Here is a 19,681-nt window from a genome sequence, read left to right on the forward strand (position 1 = left end):
AGCTCCTGCCCACCACTGAGGAGAAAGGAAAAGCAGCCAGGAGAGTGAAAGCTGCTGCCTTTCCCCCAGCTGAGAGACTACATTTAAACCAGACAGCTCCTGGGACTCCGTAGAGCTTAAACCCCCCCCTCCCCAGGGCCAGCTGCAGGAAGCCCAGGGGAGTGGGAGATTTGGGAGAAAGCAGGGAGTTACCAGCACTGATGGCCTTGTTTCCAAAGGAAGCAGAGCCCACTCTATAAATCAATCTGTGGCTGAAGAGGTGTTTTTTTGGTTTTTTTTTAAGGTAGAAATTGGGATTGGAAGCAAAGGGAGAGAGGAACACCAGAGGATGCTCAGGAGAGACCCCTCCTTGCAGAGCCTTTCACCTCCAGCACCAAGGCAGTGGTGGTGGCTTTGGCACCTTCTGTCAATGCAGGGCTGGGGCTTTGCAGAAAAAGATGTCCCCAGAGTGTAGGAAGCCAGGGAGAAATAAATGAGGTCTGCTGAGGATTTCTGCCTAGCTTTGGCACCACTCTTTGGAAGGGGAAAAGACCCCAGCAGAGCTTCCAGGAGTGGGGTTTCCAGGTAGGAATCCCAAGTTGCAGATCTTCAGCTGGCACTGGTGGTGTTGGCTCATGGCTCACCAGTGGGGTGATCCCCACTGAATGGGAAGGACTGGCAGTGGTCATGGCCTGGGATAGCTTGGAGATGTGGCTCTGGTCCTCTGGATAATCCATGGGGGCTGTGCAGACTTGTAGGAGGTGAGGATCTGGCCCAGAAGATAAAGAAGCAACAATTCCCTAAGAGCTCAGCTGGAGAAGAAGCAGCAGAAGAAGCTGGGCTGGATGCTGTCTCACCCCTCTGCTGAGACCCAGCCCCCATGGATTATCCATAGGACCAGAGCCACCTCTCCAAGCCATCCCAGGCCATGAATAATCCTGCCAATCCTTCCCATCCAGTGGGGATCACCCCCTCTGCCCTAGGTGGGAGTTTCTCCATACTCAGAACTGCTTCCCAAAACCAACACAAAGCATCTGCACCAGCTTGGGCTTGGAAAAGGAGAGACCTCATATTTGGCATCCCACCAAGGGTGGGAGTTTTCCATCTCCTGTAGGGACCAGAGATCTTTTTTGGAGTCTGTCATCTGCCTGGGCTGGGCTGCTAATATTTTGGAGCCCTGAGCTAGGAGTTCCACCTACGTTCCTTTTTATTTTTGCTTTAGATGTCTTCTCTGGTCCAATTATAGATTAATCACATTTTATCTTGCATCCGTTTCTCCCCCGCCTCCATCCCCACCCCCATCAGAGAAGGAAAGAAAGAAAAGAAACAAACATGTTATTAATTGGCTGCTGTTCTCTGCTGGGTTCTTATCTATGCACGTGAAACTTGGGAGGCTGGGGAAGGTGACTGAGCAGCCTGCCAGCAAAGCAGAGCGTTTTAAGCCTGATTTTCAGAGAAAACAAAGCTCCTGTGATGACATTATCTGAGCATGTGCTTGCCTGCCTGCATCCAACAGCTTGGAAATCCACTGCTGATAACAGCACAGCCTCAAAACTCAAGATTCCTATAGCAGAAAGCTTTTGGAGGCTCAGAGAAAAGGTGGGAGGTGCCCAGGAAAGCCCCAGGTGAGGGACAATCAGTCCTTAGGTGAGGGAAAATAGGAAACCCAGGTGCTAACCCCCCTGCTTTGCCAGGGAAGGACCAACTGACTCTGGAAGAGGATCAGGAAAAGCATCATGCCAGGCAAGGTCAAAATCTGGAGGTGGGGAAGGAATTTTTGGGGAGCCAAGAAGCAAAAACCTGTAGGATCCAAGCAAGGATGGGAGAGGAGCTGCCTTACAGCCCCCCTGAACTGACATGTCCAGGACAGGGGTGATGCCTGATGCAGCTCAGCACCAACTCCCAGCTGGTTCCTGATGCTGCTGAGGCTGAAACCTTTTGCTAGCTGGAGCTCAAGCCCCACAAGACTTTCTGGTACCATTTATAGTGTTAGCAGCTGACTGATCCAGGACTGGATTGAACCGTTCAAGGAATGGTCAACAGCATTTCCTGCAAGCCTCAAAACCCACCCATCCCTTAGCTCCACACTCTCCAGAGATTCCTGCTTGCTCTGTGCCCATTTAACCTCCTGCTGCCACCAACCAGCACAACCCACTCCAGTCCCTTCCCAGTAAGACCAAGAGCATCCCAGGGAAACACCACATATCCACACTGCTCCCTGGGGAGCTTAAATGCTGCCCAGGCCATGGCAAGATGCAGCCCCAAGCTTCAGGTCCCATGAGCTGAACCTCACATCTCCCCCACCCCATCTCCTGAGCTGTTCTGAAACTACATCCCAAAAAACCCAAAACAAAGGGACCAAGGGAGGCAGAAGGTTGGGTTTGGCTGTTTCCTCATGCTCCAAGCCCATTGTGGTTCTTCCCTCACCTGCAGCTCTGCCACAGAACACACACACCCTTGGCTTTTCCTTTTGTTCTGTGCTTGCAGAGCAGAAAGCCCCTCCTCACCTCCTCCTGCTCCATCCCTCCTTTTCCCAAAATCCAGGAAACCACTCAAGGAACAAACACACAACAGCCACTGGATTCAACAAGCAGTGCTTTGCAGGGTAAGTCCCTTTTTCCAGTCCCCTCCCTTCTCCAACCTCAGCAGCTGAACCAACAAAGCTCTGCAAGCCCCAGAGAAGATCCCAGCTCCCTTTCCAGCCCTTCCTCACCTCCACCACCCCTGGAAAACCCTTTGCAGAGGAAAGGCTTGCAGGGAACAAGCAGGCACAGGCACTCTGCCCTCCCTTTTCCCCCTGGATGGCCATCCCCAGGGACAAGGATGTTCCCCTGCATCCCTGGGGATGCTGCAGTTGCTGCTCCCGGCACGGAGCAGCCACTCAGCCACAAAATAGATCACTGGGTCAGGAGATGCTGCTCCATCCTCAGCCACAGGGAAGCACAAGAGACTCCAAACCACTCAAGCTCTCAAGTGCAGGCTGAGAAGCAGCAGCAAGCCAGGGGGTACTCACCATCTCGAGGTGTTGGTGGTGTCTGGGTGAAGTAACTGTTGGGTTTATCTGCAAAATAAAAAAAACACAACACGGGGCTATCAGCAGTTCCCTTTTCCTTTCTCTTTGCCCCCTTTTAGACCTCTGCCCACTGCTCCCCAGCAGCTTTTGGGCCAGCATTTCATTCCTTCAGCAGGCACCAAGTCCCAGGGAACCCCCAGGAGGTCCTGCAGGGAGCAGGAGGAAGAGGAGCCAGGAACCCCCAGCTCTCCTTCTGGTATTGATGGAGCAGAGCTGGCTTGGAATCCTGGCAGGTGGGGGGTTGGCTCAGCTCATCCTGTGCCATTTCACCAGGGCTGGGATGCAAATGGCAGGGGACATCACCTCTCACTCCCCTGCACACACCTGGACACTGGAAAAGGTGGGAGAAAGGGGTGGCCTGGGGCAGCAGAGGGGGAAAACTCCCATGGACCTGACCCAGAGCAACAGAACCAGCAAATGGTTTGGGTTGGAAGGGATCATAAAACCCATCCAGTTCCATCCCAGACACCTCCCACCAGCTCAGGATGCTCCAAGCCCCATCCAACCTTCAGTACTTCCAGGGATGGGGCAGCCACAGCTTCTGGGGGCACCCTGGGGTCAGCATTATCCTAATATCTTAATCTATATCTCCCCTCTTTCAACTTAAAATTTTCTCCTCTTCTCCTGTCATGCCAGGCCTTGTCCATAGTCCCTCCCCAGCTTTCCTGGAGCCCCTTCAGGCACTGAAAGGTGCTCTAAGGTCTCCCCAGAACCTTCTCTTCTCTGGGCTGAACAAAGTGGCCCAGCCATCCGCTGCCTTTGGGTAAAACCCCTGATGAAATCTCTTCAGTCCCACCCCTGCAGCTGGTTCCACAGCCCCCCGGAGTGGCAAAAACCCTAAAAATCAAAGTCAAACTGTGGTCTGCTCAATACTAAGTGACACGACCAAGGCTGTGGCAGTGGCCACACCACTCCTTACTGGCCATGCCCTCTGCCCTGCTCCCCCCAGTGCTTTTTTTAAAAAAACACTCCTGTGTTTTACACAGATTTCTTTTTGTCCCCACACAGACATCAGGGGAAGCTGAGTGCATCCCAGAGAGAGGTTTGGGGGATTCACCTCCCCTCTAAAGGTTTCCCTCACAGAGGGTGCTGGGCAGCACCAAGAAGGTCCCAGACATCTCTGCAGGATGGAGCCCAAGCACTGGGAAGGTGACACCCATGGAAGGAAGAGGCAACAGAGCAGGGTGCCCAGAGCAGCTGGCAATGGGTGGATGTGCCCACACCAGGGGTCAAGGAACAGAAAACACCTCCAGCTTCTTCTTCAGAGCAAGGGAGTGCACAGAGAGCAGGGATCCTGGGAGACACCACCTCTCCCCCCACCACATGCAGTGCCAGGACCCCAAGGGTTCTGCACTTGGCTTGGAACAAGGGAGAGGCAGAAGCCCCAGGCCAGGGCAGGACTCACAGAACCCATCTTTTGTTCCTCACCACCCACCCTCCCAAACAGACCGACCACAAGCAACCCCCCCACCCCCAGGAGCATCACCCATGCTCAGACCTCGAGCAGCAGGGGGGGGGACAAAATAATGTTTTGGGGGGGTTTCTCCTGAGCTTCTCCTCAGCCAGAAGCAGGTGAGTGATGACCACACAAGGTACAGGATGAAAACCCCCCCCATGCCCAACACTGACCTAATCCCCCCCTCCCAAACCTCTCCCTCCCATGTGCCCGGGACACCTACAGTTGTTGAGGAAGAGGAGCACAGCAAATCCCAGCGTGGAGGTGGCCAGGAGGATGAGGCAGATGTTGCAAGGGATCATGAAATATCTCACCACCAAGGAGACCTTGTGCTGGTACAGCCGGTCCCGTTCCAAAGCCCCCGGAGCCATGGGGTACTGACAAGCTGTCATGCTCCAGCCCAAAGCTCGACCCACTCCTGACCCATCCAAGGCAGAGGAACCACAAAGCTCACATGGATCCCTCTCCCTCCCCCCTCCCCCCCACCCCGCGTCCTTTTTCCTCGTTTTTGGCAGCCACCAAGACTTTTAAGTTTTTCCAGAGGTTCCCATCTTCTGCTCGCAGGAAGGAAAAGGAGGCTGGGGACACCTTCAGGAGTTTGTCCTCACATCTGCCATCTCAGCTTAAAGGTCGGGTCCCAGCCAGCTCCAGCCCAGCCCCCGTGCTCAGCAATCCCTCTCCCAATCCGGGAGGTGTCAAATCCACGCTCGTTGGCAAAAAAACCCCAAACTCAACAGCCCCAGGCAAAAACCACGGAGAGCTCAAGTTCTGCAGCCAAACCCCTCGGGATGGAGCCAGCAAACACCTCCCGGGGTGGGATGGGTGAGGGCTTCACCCAGGCACACCGAATCCCCAAGGAACGGCTGGGACAGGGTGAGGGGTGTCCACATGAGACCCCCACCCCCCCCTGGGGCTGACAGCGATGTCCGTGTCCCCTCGGCGGGGATGGCAGAGATCTCACCACTCCGGCTGCCTCTTCACCTGCTTCCTCCTCCAGGGATGCTGAGCTCCCCCCCCCCACGATGTCCAAGCTTCTCCGGGGCAGACACTTCCACACTCAGCACCCTCCGACCCTCCTGGGCAGGCAGAAATAGTCCGGGGTTTGGATCTGGGGGGGGGGAGCTGCTCAGTTCCCCCAAACCGAGGGTTGCTGCCCCTTCCCCGCCGAGCCTCCTCCTTTCACAGCCGCTCCGCAGCCATCCCCGCACGACTCCGTTTTCCTCCGGGGCTGCTCGATCCTCCCCGCTCTCTTCTCCTCCTCCAACCCCCCGGCGAGCAGGACGGGGGAGGGGGGGTTCTTTTTCCCCCTCCCCAAAAGCAAAAAGCGGACGGCAAGCAAAGCTGCCCACCGCCGGGGCGGCGGCCGGAGCCCTTCCTTACACGGCTGGGACATTCCAGTCCTTCCCGGAGAGATTCCAGCTCCTCGGCATGGAGAGGGAGCAGAGCAGGTTTTGGGGGAACCGGGGGGGGGCGGGGGGGGGGCTTGCAGACCTAATCCCGGTGCCCGAAGCTGGCGGGGAAAGGGTCGAGGAGCATCAAACAACGAAGAGAGCAGAGAACGAAGCAGCCCCAGCCCCAGCCCCGCCGGAGCGCCCGCCCCACGCCCCCGAAATTCCCCGCCCGCCCCCTTTGCCCCGGGGGGGTTCGGGGGGCTCCGTGTGTGTGTCTGTGTCCCCCTCCCCTTCCCTTTCTCCTTCCCCTCCCTCCGTTGCCAGCGGGGCTCCACGTCCCGTCCCCCCACCCACCTCGGCTCGACCCCCCCCGTAATGTGGGGAGGGGGGACCTGGAGCCCCTCCCGGGCTGGCAACAAAAGGGGGAGGGCGAAAGGGAAGGGGAGGGGGCGAAGGGAAAGGGGAGGGGGCGATGGGAAAGGGGCGGCGGTGCAGACAAAGAGCAGGAGGAGGCGATGGGGTCGCGATGCCCCCGGCTGCTCCCCCAGGACCTGGGTGATGTGGGGGGGGGGTAAGGGGTGTGACCACCCCCACCTCCCCATTCGCCCACTCGAGATGATAAGAGGCGGAAAAAAACCCAACCAACCCATCACGCCTGCTCCGGGGGATGGGGTGGGAGGGCTGAGCCCCCCAGGGATGGCAGGAAAGGCAGGCAAGGAGCAGCCCCTGCTTACTGTTTTCTAGGGGGTTTATCCTAGTCTTTAGTCTGCACCCCCCAAAAAACCAAACCAAACCAAAGCAAAGCAAAGCAAAACAAAACCACCCATGGGGGCAGGACCAGGCTGGGGCTGCAGGAACCCAGCTGGAGGTGGGACCAGGGGCAGGAGAGCAGGGAGAGGAGAAAAAGGGGGTGCAGGGACAGAGCTGAAGCTGTGCTGCTGCTTGCCTTGCCTACCTGAGCACTTCTCCCCTTGGGACGCCAGAAGCCTCTGGGCACCACTTGCCTTGGGCTAGTGAGGAAAGTTGCTAAGAGGGGAGCTGGGCTGCAAGCCAAAGGGAGATCAGGACCCAAGAGCCAGATTTCTGGAATGAAGGGGCAGAGCAAAGAGCAGGGCAGCTCTTGGTACAGCACCAGCATTCCCAAGGGCACTGGTTGCCCACAGGACAAGCCCAGGGCCACCAACCAGGCTGTGCTGGCCTTCCACAGCACTGCCCTGAGACCCCCCCCTCCACCTAATTCCTGGCAGAAGAAACAGCTCCCAGCAAGCTGCTCCCTTGCCCATGGTCCCAGACATCCAAACCTGCCACCTCATTTCTAAGGCACCATCATGGGCCTCAGCAAGGGGGAGGACGAAGAAAGCAGCTCTGCAGACTATCAACAACCCCCCCTCTGTTTTTAGGAACAAAACCTTCCTCCTTGAGGAGGAAGAGGTTACAGAGCCACCTGAACATCCCCCTGGGCTAGCTGCAGGTTCAGAAGTTGCTTTATCCTCCAACCCATGGATTCTTGTGGCCTCCTCTGTCCCCAGGAGCTTCAGAAGGGACCTCTGGGGACGTGCCCAGCTGGCTGGACATTCCCACCACCCACTCCTCCAAAAAAACCAACTCCAGATGGGGAGAAAAACCCTTGGGATGGGAGAATAATCCCTTCCCATCCCCATCCTCCTCCTGCCATCCTGCTCCTTCCTCCTTTTCCCTGGCAATTCACCAGGAGCCCCAGGGACACAAACACTGAGACTGCACCCACCCACCCTGCCCTCCAGCAGGGAGATGCAGAGGATACTGGGTGGTCCAGCTCAGGGCATCTCAGGCCCTGTGCCAGGCATTGCAGGGGCTCCTGGGGGATTTGGGACAAGCTGCCCTAAAGCCAACACCACAGATCCATGCTGCTCCTCCCTGCTGGAGCCAGGGGCTGGGAGCAGAACTTCCCAAGAGGAAGAGGAAGAGAAAGCAAAAGAAAAATGTAGAAGACAAAAAAAAAAAAAAAAATCCAAGTCACATCCTAGCCATTGCTCCTCTCCAAACCTGCAGCACTCCCTTCTCTCCCTGGGGACTCACAGAATGGGATCCCAGCTCACTCTGAGGACCCTGCCAGAGGAGAGGTCCCATCAGCAGGGTGCCCTGTGGCACCTCACCCCAGCACTGAGGCAGATGGGTGACCCACAAAGAGCCCCTGAGAGCCCAGCAGGGAAACACTTGACCAAAAAACCTGCCCCAAGCAGCCCCTCCTGGGCACCCATCTCAAGCTTGGCTCTGGGACATGGGTGCCAAACCCCTGCCTGATGCCATACCCAGGGTGCTGGCCCAGGAGCACCTTTGTCATCTCCTGGCCTGCTCCACACCCCCCTGGGGACATCTTCAGAGCCCCCATCCCCTGGCAATCCCAGCACACATGGGCTAAGGCCAAAAGCTCAGCCTGGAATAAAGAAAGCAAGCAAGAAAAAAAATGCCCAGAGGGGAAGCAAGGATATTTGCATCCTCCTGTGTGCATATTTACACATGCAAATCAGCCAGCTCACAGTCCTGCCTTTCTTCCCTGCTCCCCTCCAGCCATTTGGGGGCCACTTGGAGGGGCAGCACAGCCTCAGATCTGAACAGCCTTTGTGTCCTGGAGGAAGCAGCTTCCAGCTTCAGCATGGCCAGACCCAACTCATCACCTCCCCCCCTTGGGAAAGACAAAACATTTGCACCTTTGCCCCTGGTTAAGCCTTTCAGACAAGGCTTTAGAATCAGAAGAACCATTTGCACCAGGGAGACATCCCCCTTGCCTGGTTCATCCACAGGGGGGGTCATTTTTGGATGTTTTTCCCCCCCAGAGCTGCCTGCTGGACATTCCAGTGTCCCAGTATCCCACCATTCCAGGTGGGTGTCTCCCACCTTCTCCTTCACCTTCTTCCCACCTCCTCCTTCTTTCTTCCCTTCACACTCCTGACACCAGCACATGGAGGACCAGGCAAGAAAACACCCCACGAGATGAAAAAGCACCCAAAAACCACCTTGAGCTCTGTTATCTTAGCTCAGAGATCAGCCAGCCTGCCCAGCAGCAAACCCACCACCAGTTCCAGGCTGGTCTGAAGTGGGAAGAGGTGGCCAAATGTCCCTGAGACATTGGGACAGCTCAGTCCCCAGTACCAAGTCACCTGGCTTAGTGACACTGGGACAACTGGGGCTCCATCACCCCCTTCTCCTTAGGGCTGGAAGCAGCCTGGCAGGTAGCCAGGGGATGGCCCATCCTCAGCAGGGGACAAAAAGCAGAAAGGCACCCAGGAAAGAAGAGAGGGGAGGGGACAGGGGACAGCAGCACCCTGAGCCACAGCTGCTCATCCAGTGCTCCAGGCAAACAAACATTATCTCAGAGCTCATCCCTCCTCAACCCCCACCACCCAGCTTTCTAAATGAAAAGTGGTGAATGCATCAAGGCCTCCATGTGGTCAGCAGCCTGGTGCTGTTAATGGGTTTATTTCTGGGCTTTTTTTTTTTTTTTTTTTTTTTTCATGGGGAGGATGTCACAGCTGCTGCCAAAAGACAGCAGAGAGGCAGAAGGGGCCAAGCTGGGAGGTGCAGGTGGCTGGGCTGAGCCTGGCAGGATGGGAGGTTTTATCCTCTTGTTTTGGAAGGCAAAAAGGAGACACATGCTCCATCTCAGGCTCTGGGAAGGCTCTGGCACACGGGTGCTGGGAGCATCACAAGCTGGGCACCCAACCCTGCATCCCTGCACCCAGTCCTGCATCCCTGCACCCATCCAGGGGGGGCTGGCAGCACCTCCAAGCCCTGGAGCCACCAGGTGATCCCAACACCAGGAGAGCCCAGTTTCACTGCCCTCACCTCCCTCTTTCTGCTTCCCAGCTATTTTGTGCTACCAAAACCTCACATTTTCTTCAGGGTGTGACTGCCAGCTGCCAATCCATCTCCTCTTCCTCCTCCTCTTCCTCCTCCCCAAACTGGGGACCCTGCAGAAGCCCCCAGCTCCTGCTGTGTCCCCACCTGGATCCCTTCTCCCTCACCCTCTTTGGCAGGGAATCCATTGGGATTTTTCTGACAGCACCCAGAGCCATTTCATGGCTTCCACCAGGGAGAGGGAGGAAAAAGAAGAAGAGGAAGAGGAGGATGGAGCTTGCAGAAGAGATCTGCACATTCCCCCATCCCCTCCTGCAGATTTCCAGGGTAATTACCAGCATTAGAGAGAAAGGAGCTGGGGGGGAGTGGGTGGGGGAGAAGAAAGCAGGGATTTTAATTATTTCATTTAACACTTGGCAGGGCCCAGCTTGACTCCTGCTGAGCCCCACTTGGAAATCAAGAGCTTGGGAAGCTTGGGAGATGGGGGAGAAGGAGCTGGGCTTGGGAGGGGAGGAAGAGGGTCTTAATTCCTGCTGCTCCTCACCAACAGCCATGCCAGGGAGTGCTGGGCAAGGGGCTGCATCTCCTGAAAAGCTGGGGTTGCCCATTTCATGGCTTTAAAGAGTTCCCCCCTTCCAGCCCCAGGCAGGTGCCCTCCTCCAGGGATGGCCAAGGATGGAGCAGGGCCACACATCTGCACCCAGGGCACCCTCTCCCCGGGGTGCTCTGCCCTGCAAGGTGTCCCCTGAGGTCCCAGATGTCCCCCTGCCCAAAGCCCAAGCTCCCCCTCCTCACCTGCAATGCTGAAAGGCTCTGGTGGGGGCTCTGCCTCCCTTGGAAAAAAGGGAAATACAAGCCCAGGTTTGCACAGGCACAACCTTGGGGTGGCCACAGCTTAGGGGGGGGGATGGCACAGAGGTCCCTCCAGACTGTGTGTGTGTGTCCCTTCCTCTTCTCCTGATGCTCTCAGGGTGTCAGGATTGGGGTGGGTGCAGCAATTCAGCCCAGGGAGCAATGGCTGGAGCTACAGCCTTGTTCTTAGGTGGGCTCACAGTGCCACCTGCTGATGTCACCAACCCCATCCTGCTGATGCCACCAACCCCATCCCACTACTGTCACCAACCCCATCCCATTGCTGTCACCATCCCCATCCCACTACTGTCACCAACCCCATCCCACTGCTGTCACCAACCCCATCCTGCTGATGCCACCAATCCCATCCCATTGCTGCCACCAACCCCATCCCACTACTGTCACCATCCCCATCCTGCTGCCAGCATCTCAGGCTGCCAGCCCAGCCACCAGCCTGCAGCTGGGATGAGGGGGAGATGTTTAAGCTGGAAGAGGGGAGACATCAGGAAAAAATTCTTCCCAGGTTTCCCAGAGAAGCTGTGGCTGCTCCATCCCTGGGGGTGTTAAAGGTTGGATGGGGCTTGGAGCACCCTGGGCTGGTGGGAGGTGTCCCTACCCATGGTGGGGGTTGGTTTGCTGGTTTTAAGGTCCCTTCCAACCCCAACCATTCCATGATTCCAGGAATTCCCTCCACCAGAGCCTTGCCTGGCTGATGGGCAGTGACCCCTCCAAGCCTTCAGCCTCCCTACCCAGTGGCTGAGCTGCAGGACCCTCTCCCAGAAAGGGAGACAAGCTGAGAAGAAACTTGTTCCTCTGCACCACCACCACCACCACACACAAATTTAAATAAACAAACAAAAAAACCCCAAAACTCCACAACACACCAGAAAACAAATGATGAAAGAAACCTACAGCACATTCCCAGCAAGCTAAAATTAGCCTGGATCCCTGGCACTCTGGATGCCTTCCCACTGAGAAAGCAGCTGTCACCAGGCCCTGAATGCCACCCTGCAGCAGGATGGGGTGGGGGGTACAAAAAAAAAAACCCCAAAAAGCAGCATTGGCTGGAGCTGGAACCTCCTGCTCCTAAAAACCACCCCAGCAGAGCAGCCAGAACCAGGCTGCAGGGAGCAGAACCTCAGCTCCTCCCCACCTATCCCAAGTGGGGGTGATGGGGAAAGGAGACCCCCAAACTGTCCCTCATTCAGCTGGCCCCTGGTGCTGCTCCTTCCCCTGGGGGAGATTCTAAGCTAAAGCTGTTCTAATAAAAATCAAGATCTTTTCAACCAGCTTCTGCAAGGTTCTGGGTGGATTTGAATGGATCTGAGGAGATTTTATTGGATTCAAACATTGGATTCAGGCTGTGAAGCATTCTAATAGAACTTAATATATTGGAGAATGTATTTTCCTAGATCAGTTCTGCCTTATCTGGGACAGAGCTGAGGAGATTTGCAGAGATTTTTCCCAATTTGAACAGGTTGATTCCATTCAAGTCTTTGTGAACCTTAACAGAATAAAGGGGAAGGAAGAGACATGAAAAGGAGAGTTGGGAGAAAAAGGGGAAGAGAAATAGAAGAGAGATGGAGAGATTAAAGGAAAAAGGGGAGACACAGAGGGAGAATGGGAAAGGAGAAGGGAAGTGCTCCCACTGCACCTCTCCCAAGAGACCATCCAGCCATACAAGGAACCCCACGCCTCAAAGAACTGGGTTGGGTTGGAAAATCCCTTTCAGACCATCAGGCAAAACCATTAACCCCTCACTGCCCAGGCCACCCCTGGCTCTCAGCACCACATTTCCATGGATTTCAGACCCCTCCAGGGATGATGGGGACTCCAGCCCTGCCCTGGGCAGCCTGGGCCAGGGCCTCACAACTTTTTCCAGGAGGAAATTCTTCCTGATATCCAACCTAAACCTCCCCTGGCACAACTTGAGGATGTTCCCTCTCATCCCATCCCTTGTTCCTTGGGAGCAGAGCCCAAACCCCCCTGGTTCCAACCTCCTCCCAGGGCTTTGCAGAGATCCAGAAGGTCTCCCCTCACCTTCCCCTGCTCCAGGTTGAACAGATTTGTGCTCCAGACCCTTCCCCAGCTCCATTCCCCTTCCCAGGACACATTCCAGCCCCTCAGGATCCTTCAGAACTGAGCCCAGAGGATTTCAGGTGCAGCCAAGCAGAGCAAAGCCAAAGGTGGGAAGAAGAGAACTCCAACACATCCCAGGGCTGGGAAAACCCAAGGGCTTGGCCATGTCCTTGGGGAGCTGGACTGGGAAGCAGGGAGAGCTGGAAAAGCCTCTGGAAGAGAGAAGGGAAGGGACACCCATTCCTCTGCCCAGCTCTGCTCCTGTTTGGAGCTGAGGATGGAGAAGCTCAGGGAGCATCAACCAGCAGAGGATGCTGTTGGCTCGGAGAACTCCTCTCCCAGCATCCAGGCTGGAAGTAGGAAGCTTTAACTACAACTTTGATGTCCCTCTCTTCCCTTCTCCAGGGCCTTTTTACAGGGGGGACACATAAAAAAAGTTTTCCAAGCTTTCACCTCCCGAGGTGTGAGCTGACACATGGGGACAGGCAGAAACCCAGCAGCCATGGGTCCAAACAGCTCACAGCCCCCCCCCAGACAACCCTGGCCAAATTTCTCCCTGGGTTCAGAGAGGTTTGACACAGCCAGACTGCTCTGTCCCATCCTACATCACCCCCAAACCCCCCTGAATATCCCCTGGGGGTCAGCACTGACCCCACAGATCCCGAGGTGACTCCAAGGTGGGCAGAGGAGCAGCCCCAAAGCTGGTGCAGGGAAGGGGTGGTTGGGTCCCTCTCCACTCAAGCCTGGATGGCCAAGCAGGGGACAGCTTTGCCACCACCAAAAGGCCACCCTTTTCCAAATGTCTTCCCCCCCTTCTGAGCCAGCTGGGCCACGGGTGGGTGGGTACAAAGGTTTGGGCAGGCAGGAGGGAGGCAAGAGAGGAGCTGGGTACCAAACACCTTCCTTCCTTCCACCCCTCTGCGTCCACAGCCACCCAAACACAGGAGCTGGGCATCCTTGGGATGCCTTGGGAAGCTGGGGACCAGAGGGAGACCTTGGAGGCTTCAACCCCACACCCACACTTCACTTGTTTTTGCTAGAAAAATGCCCAGAAAAGTTGTTTCTGGTGCTTTTGCCCCACACCTGGAGCTGGGGAGGGGGCAGAGCATTGCTGCCAGCAGGTCAAGGTGCAAGAAACGCCCCCAAAGCCCCCAAAACGCAGCTCCACAGCCCAAACCTTGCCCCATTTCACCTCCAGCCTGAGCTGGGTTCTTTCTCTCCCCCCATTCCTCCCCATCCCAAAAAACCCCAGGAAGGTGGTGAAGGTGAGAGGCTGAGGATGGAGCAGAGATGAGCCAAGCACTAAGTGAGAGATGTCCTTAGATCACAGTTTGGTACCAAACTCTGGGGCCCAGGGCAGCACCCTGAACCCATCTGAGCCCAGGCTGGGCAGGGGGGAGGCAGAAAAAAGTTGATTCCTCAAACTGTGATCTAAAAAAAGCAATAGATCCCCTGGAGGAGAGGGCAGGTGGGGATGGGGGGTTGGTACCCACCCCCAGAAGGTTTCTATTGCTCCAGCAGAATGGCAGAATGACACAGACTAAGCCAGAGAGTCTGATGGTGGATGGAAAAAAATGGGGTTTTTGGGTTTTTTTTTACACACCACCACTTACCAGCAAGAAGCTTCCTATGTTCTTTAGAAAGCAGGGAAGAGGGAGGAAAAAAAGGAGAGAACAAAACCAGTTAGAAACAAGAAAACAGACAGCTAACCCAAAGCTTTCCTACCCACCCCAAACCCCCTCATCCTGGGACAATTCCATCCATCTCATCCTGCCCTTTCCAGGCAGCATCAAGCATCAGCTCCCGGGATGGTAGCCAGGTTGCTGACCTTCTAAGCCCATATTTATAGATATTAATATATTATTAAGAGATATTTTCATGGCCCAACAGGCTCCCAAACCTGCAGAGAGGCAGCAAAGAGCAGGATCCTGCCCAAATCCCAGACACCAAAACACAGGAGAGCTCCAGAACTCTGCATTTGTGCAAAATCCCCCCTGAAAATCCTTCCCCACAGAACCTGCTCAGCTGGGGGGATGCTTCATCCAGCAGATGATTTTCCTGAAACCAAACTTCCAGTTTGGAAGCATTCAGGAGCTCAGCCTGGAGCCAGGCCAGCATCCCAGCCCAGCTCCCGTGGATCTGTTCTTCCCCATTCAGGGACACAGCCCTGAGCTGGCTGGGAATGACTTTGGAAGTCTGGGAAAGCAGAGGAGCAGATGAAACCAGGGGTTCCCAACACTCCTGCTGAAAGGGAAAGGAACAACTCAACAGCTGAGCACTTTTAAAGCTGAATTAGCTCTGGACATGCAGAAATTATAGATGGATCCTCCATCCCTATGGACACAGGGCCTGTGTCCCACCAGGAACATGGGTGCACACAAACCACACAACTTTTAACCCTGCTTATTTATTTCTCTTCTCTCCTCCCAGGGCCACACACCAGCTACTAACCAGTTACACACTGGAGTACATGAAGCTTTGCTGGAAGAGGACACAGCCCTGGGGAGGGGGGACACATGGCCAGATGGGTGGGATGCAAGGGACAGAGGTGATTTTCTAGGGAAAAAACAAGAGAGTCCTGAGCTACACAGCAGAGGAAAAAGAGAAGGAAGGAGGAGGATGGAGGAGGAAGGAGGAGGAAGGAGGAGGAAGGAGGAGGAAGGAGGAGGATGGAGGAGGATGGAGGAGGATGGAGGAGGATGGAGGAGGATGGAGGAGGATGGAGGAGGATGGAGGAGGATGGAGGAGGATGGAGAAGGAAGGAGGAGGAAGGAGGAGGATGGAGGAGAAAGGAGGAGGATGGAGGAGGATGGAGGAGGATGGAGGAGGATGAAGGAGGATGGAGGAGGATGGAGGAGGATGGAGGAGGATGGAGGAGGATGGAGGAGGATGGAGGAAGGAGGAGGAAGGAGGAGGAAGGAGGAGGAAGGAGGAGGAAGAAGAAGGAGGAAGAAGGAGGAAGAAGGAGGAAGAAGAAGGAGGAAGAAGAAGGAGGAAGAAGAAGGAGGAAGAAGAAGGAGGAAGAAGAAGGAGGAAGAAGAAGGAGGAAGAAGAAGGAGGAAGAAGAAGGAGGAAGAAGAAGGAGGAAGAAGAAGGAGGAAGAAGAAGAAGGAGGAAGAAGAAGAAGGAGGAAGAAGAAGAAGGAGGAAGAAGAAGAAGGAGGAAGAAGGAGGAGGAGGGAGGAGGAGGAAGAAGGAGGAGGAAGAAGGAGGATGCAGCTGGAGCACCCAGGCTGAGGGGTCCCCAAGGGCTGTGGGATAGGGGTAATGTGACACTGGGAAGAGTAAAGGGAAGGGGGGGGGGGGGAAACAAAGTGAGCATTGAGGGCTGGGGAGGGCCCCATGCCAAGGAAGTGACGTGGATGGAGCCTTCTCCATTGGCAACAGGGAGCCCTCTCAGCTGGGAACTGCTGGGAGATGAAGAGAAGAAAGGAAAAAAAGGGAGGGGGGGGAAGAAAAAAAATAGCTTAAAAATATCCCAGAGCAGCAGGGTTATTTTGGGGATTTTAATTTATAAAAAGAGGAAGAAAAAAAATCCAGAACTGAAAGGCAAGGGCAGCTCTGGGGCAGATGCAGTGACAGCCCCTGGCTGCAGAATTCCCTCCTTTCCCTTCTTTTGCTCTAAATGAAGATGATGAGTGTGATGAAATTAAAAATGATGTGGTCTGAGCTCTCTCACATCACTTCGTGGAAGGGGTGGCACTTCTGGACCCCTGGAGAGGGTGGTCTGGGAGTGAGAGAGGGAATGGAGCCCATCTCCCATTTGTTATCCCTGGGGAGAAGCTCAGGCAGCACCATGCAGAGTTTTTGGGGTTTTTTTGTCCAGGAGAAAAGAAGAGGAGCAGCAGCAGCATCTCTGGGACAGCCCAAGAGTGTTGATTTTGCCAGGAGGGATCCAAGGGTGATCAGATCCCACAGAATCACAGGATGTCAGGATGGAAGAGACCTCAAGGATCATCTGGTCCAACCCTTCTGCTCTTATTGTTTCTATGAGACATTGAGCTGAGACTTAAAACTTCCCAAAGTGGGGGAATCCATCCCATCCCATCCCTTGGGAACCCAGTCCAATGTCTGACTGTCCTCAGAGTGAAAAATTTTACTCTTATACTCAAACAATCAGATCCAGGGGGTCTGGGGACAAACTGGAGCTTTGTGCTGGCTCATGCAGTGCTGCTGGAGCTTTCCCATGCCAGCCCCCCAAATCCTCCTGATCCCCAGGGCTGGAGCAGCAGCTGCTCCTCAGGGTCTGAGCAAAAGGAGGAAGATGCTGACACAGAGAAGATGAAGTTGCTCAGCCAAGACCTCTGCAGAGCTGCCAGCTCCAGTGCTGCAGTTCTTGGGAAATGGGAATTGCAGCTTTGGAGAATGAAAACACAAGGAAAAAAACCACAGGAAAACACAAAGAGCACAAGTGATGCTCCAGGCCCAGATCCCACCTGGCAGCCCTGGCATTCCCAGCAGGAATGAGGAGAAAAGGATCAGTGTCCCCTGGAAGTGGGGAAGAGAATCCCAAGGGGGGGACTGGAAAGCCACCTCCTGGGGCTGGCCAAGGCTGGGACACTCATCCCCAGGAAGGCAGCAATGATCCCCAGGCCAAGGCAGCCCCAGCACCAGGCACCCACCCACCCAAACCCCCAGCTCCTGCTCCTTCCTCCCGAGGCTCAGGAGATGCCAGCAGGGTGCAGATGTTCTCCCTCTCATTTTTACAACAAAAGTGCAATTGAGATGAGTAACCCCAGAGCCTGACCTGCCTTTCAACTCCAGCAAATTTCACTTTGCTTTGATTTTTTTTATTTTTTTTTTCCTTCCCCTTCATCACGCTGCAGCTCACTGAAGCAGCTGTGAACATCAAGAAGGGGAAAATAAGTTTATTTTCCTCTATATGAAACAGAAAAAAAAAATAAAAAGAGAGTAGGAGGCTCTGTTCCAAGGTCAGACACTTGCCTGTGGAAAGTTTTCCAGGCCAGGAACAGGCTGGGAGGAGGGGGATGCTCCCAAGCTTTGCCAAGGAGCAATGCAGAGCTGGTGCTGCTGGGTCTGGGGAGGGGAATCATGGCAGGAACAAAGCTGCCCCCCCTCTCCTGAGCTCCCAGAAGGGGCTTTTTGACTTCCTCCTACCAGGCACTGAGCTCCTGAAAATTTCTGGGAAGCCACACGTGACTTGGACAACTCAGCCAAGGTCAGGAATTCTGCCCTCCCAGCTCAGCTCCTGAGCCTCTCCACCAACTCAACATTCCAGAGCACTCAAGTCAGAGGAAGCCACCAAGACACAAGTTGTCCCCTGGGAAAACCCTGCTGGGAGACCCCAACCCAAAGAGAAAACCCCTGGAAGTTGGCCTTGGAGAAGGAGAACTCCTCATCAAACAACCCCAAGGCTCTCCATGGATTCCCTCTGCAAGAAGAAGACAAGGAGGAGCTCATTGTGTCCAGGGAAAAGCAAAGGGTGGATATTCCTCACCCCTCTTGATTCAGGAAAAGGGAACTGGGAAGCACCCAAGGGAACTGGGAGCAGTCCCAGGAGTGATCCCTGATGGATCCCAACAACCCAACTGCCCCCCCTTTCCTTTGCCCTCACCCTCACAGCTCTCCTAAACCTCCTGGGGAAGCTCCAGGTTGGACAATCTCATTCCCAAGGAAAAGAAACCCAAAGGTTCCCACACCAGCTTCCTGCTGCTCCAACACCCCCTTCCTGCAACCCCCCTCCTCCTGGGGATCAGATCCTGCTCCAAGGGCCCCAGATAACAAACCACTTGGCTGCCAAAATCAGCAAGCCCACCAGGAATCTGCTTCCCAACAAAAAACTCATCCCAACTGGAGTCTCCCTAATCCACCTAAGGGAGCTCTGGAAGGAACTGGGAGGTTGGGATCAAAGTGCCAGGGGCACAGAGCTGGAAAAAAGCAGCCTCCCCCATTCCTATCATTTTAAAATAACCCCCTAGATAAAGAAATTAACCCCCAGCAATCTCATGCAACACCAGAAGATTATTTTTTTTTTTTAAATGCACTTGGCATTTCATTCCAAACTCTTCCCAAGTCTTGGGGGGGCATCCAGCCCTCCCTCCTCCTGGAAATTCCACACTAATTAAACACATTACAGACCCTCAGCAAAACCCACAGCAATCAATTGCCATGCTATCAGCCTCCTGGAGAGGTGCAGATTTTTTTTTTCCTGCTAATTCTTTAGGTTTGGCAAAGGGGGGAGATGGGAGCAACCCCAGTGAGAGCCAGGGGCACAGAGCTGGAAAAAAAGCAGCCTCCCCAATTCCTATCATTTTAAAATAACCCCCTAGATAAAGAAATTAACCCTCAGCAATCTCATGCAACACCAGAAGATTATTATTTTTTTTTTTAATGCACTTGGCATTTCATTCCAAACTCTTCCCAAGTCTTGGGGGGGCATCCAGCCCTCCCTCCTCCTGGAAATTCCACACTAATTAAACACATTACAGACCCTCAGCAAACACCACAGCAATCAATTGCCATGCTATCAGCCTCCTGGAGAGGTGCAGATTTTTTTTTTCCTGCTAATTCTTTAGGTTTGGCAAAGTGGGAAGATGGGAGCAACCCCAGTGCCCCCTTGGGAGGAGGGATGTTGCTGGAGGGGTTTTCCCCCCCTTCCATCATTCCCAAGCTCTGAAGCAGAGTCCCAAAACACAGGCAGGATTGGAAGCAGATGTGTAGGAAGTGTCTCATTAGCAGGAATTGCTTTGCAAGGATTTGAGGTTTCCCCTCTCTGCCACCACCAAACCCCAGGCTGGGGCTTGGGATGCACTGGCTGGGGATGGGAGGGGAAAAAAAAAAAACAAAAACCCAAAAAAAACCCCACAGGGCAGAGTCTCAACTACACTAACACTTTCATTGAAGCCAGGGAAAGTTTATTCAAGCCCAGCTGGCTGCAGGATCATTATCCCAGCAGATGGAGCTGGAAAAACTCAGCATCCCAAGCCCTTTTCAAGCCCTTTTTTTCCTGAGCGGGGCTCATCAGGGCCAAATGATTGGTGAAATCCCCTGGTGC

General features: G+C 54.7%; 1 protein-coding gene across 4 annotated transcripts in view; it reads right to left on the bottom strand.

Moving 5' to 3' along the window:
• The window catches only part of AGRN (agrin), a 108,041-nt gene that overhangs the window by 57,107 nt on the left and 31,253 nt on the right, over nucleotides 1–19,681 (bottom strand). For all 4 annotated transcript variants that reach the window (XM_030463821.1, XM_030463822.1, XM_030463819.1 and 1 more), the window contains exon 3: nucleotides 2,993–3,040. In XM_030463821.1, the coding sequence (XP_030319681.1) occupies nucleotides 2,993–3,040 (48 nt within the window). The remainder of the gene's footprint in view (nucleotides 1–2,992; nucleotides 3,041–19,681) is intronic.

Source organism: Calypte anna, chromosome 21, assembly GCF_003957555.1.
Source record: "Calypte anna isolate BGI_N300 chromosome 21, bCalAnn1_v1.p, whole genome shotgun sequence".
NCBI lineage: Eukaryota > Metazoa > Chordata > Aves > Apodiformes > Trochilidae > Calypte > Calypte anna.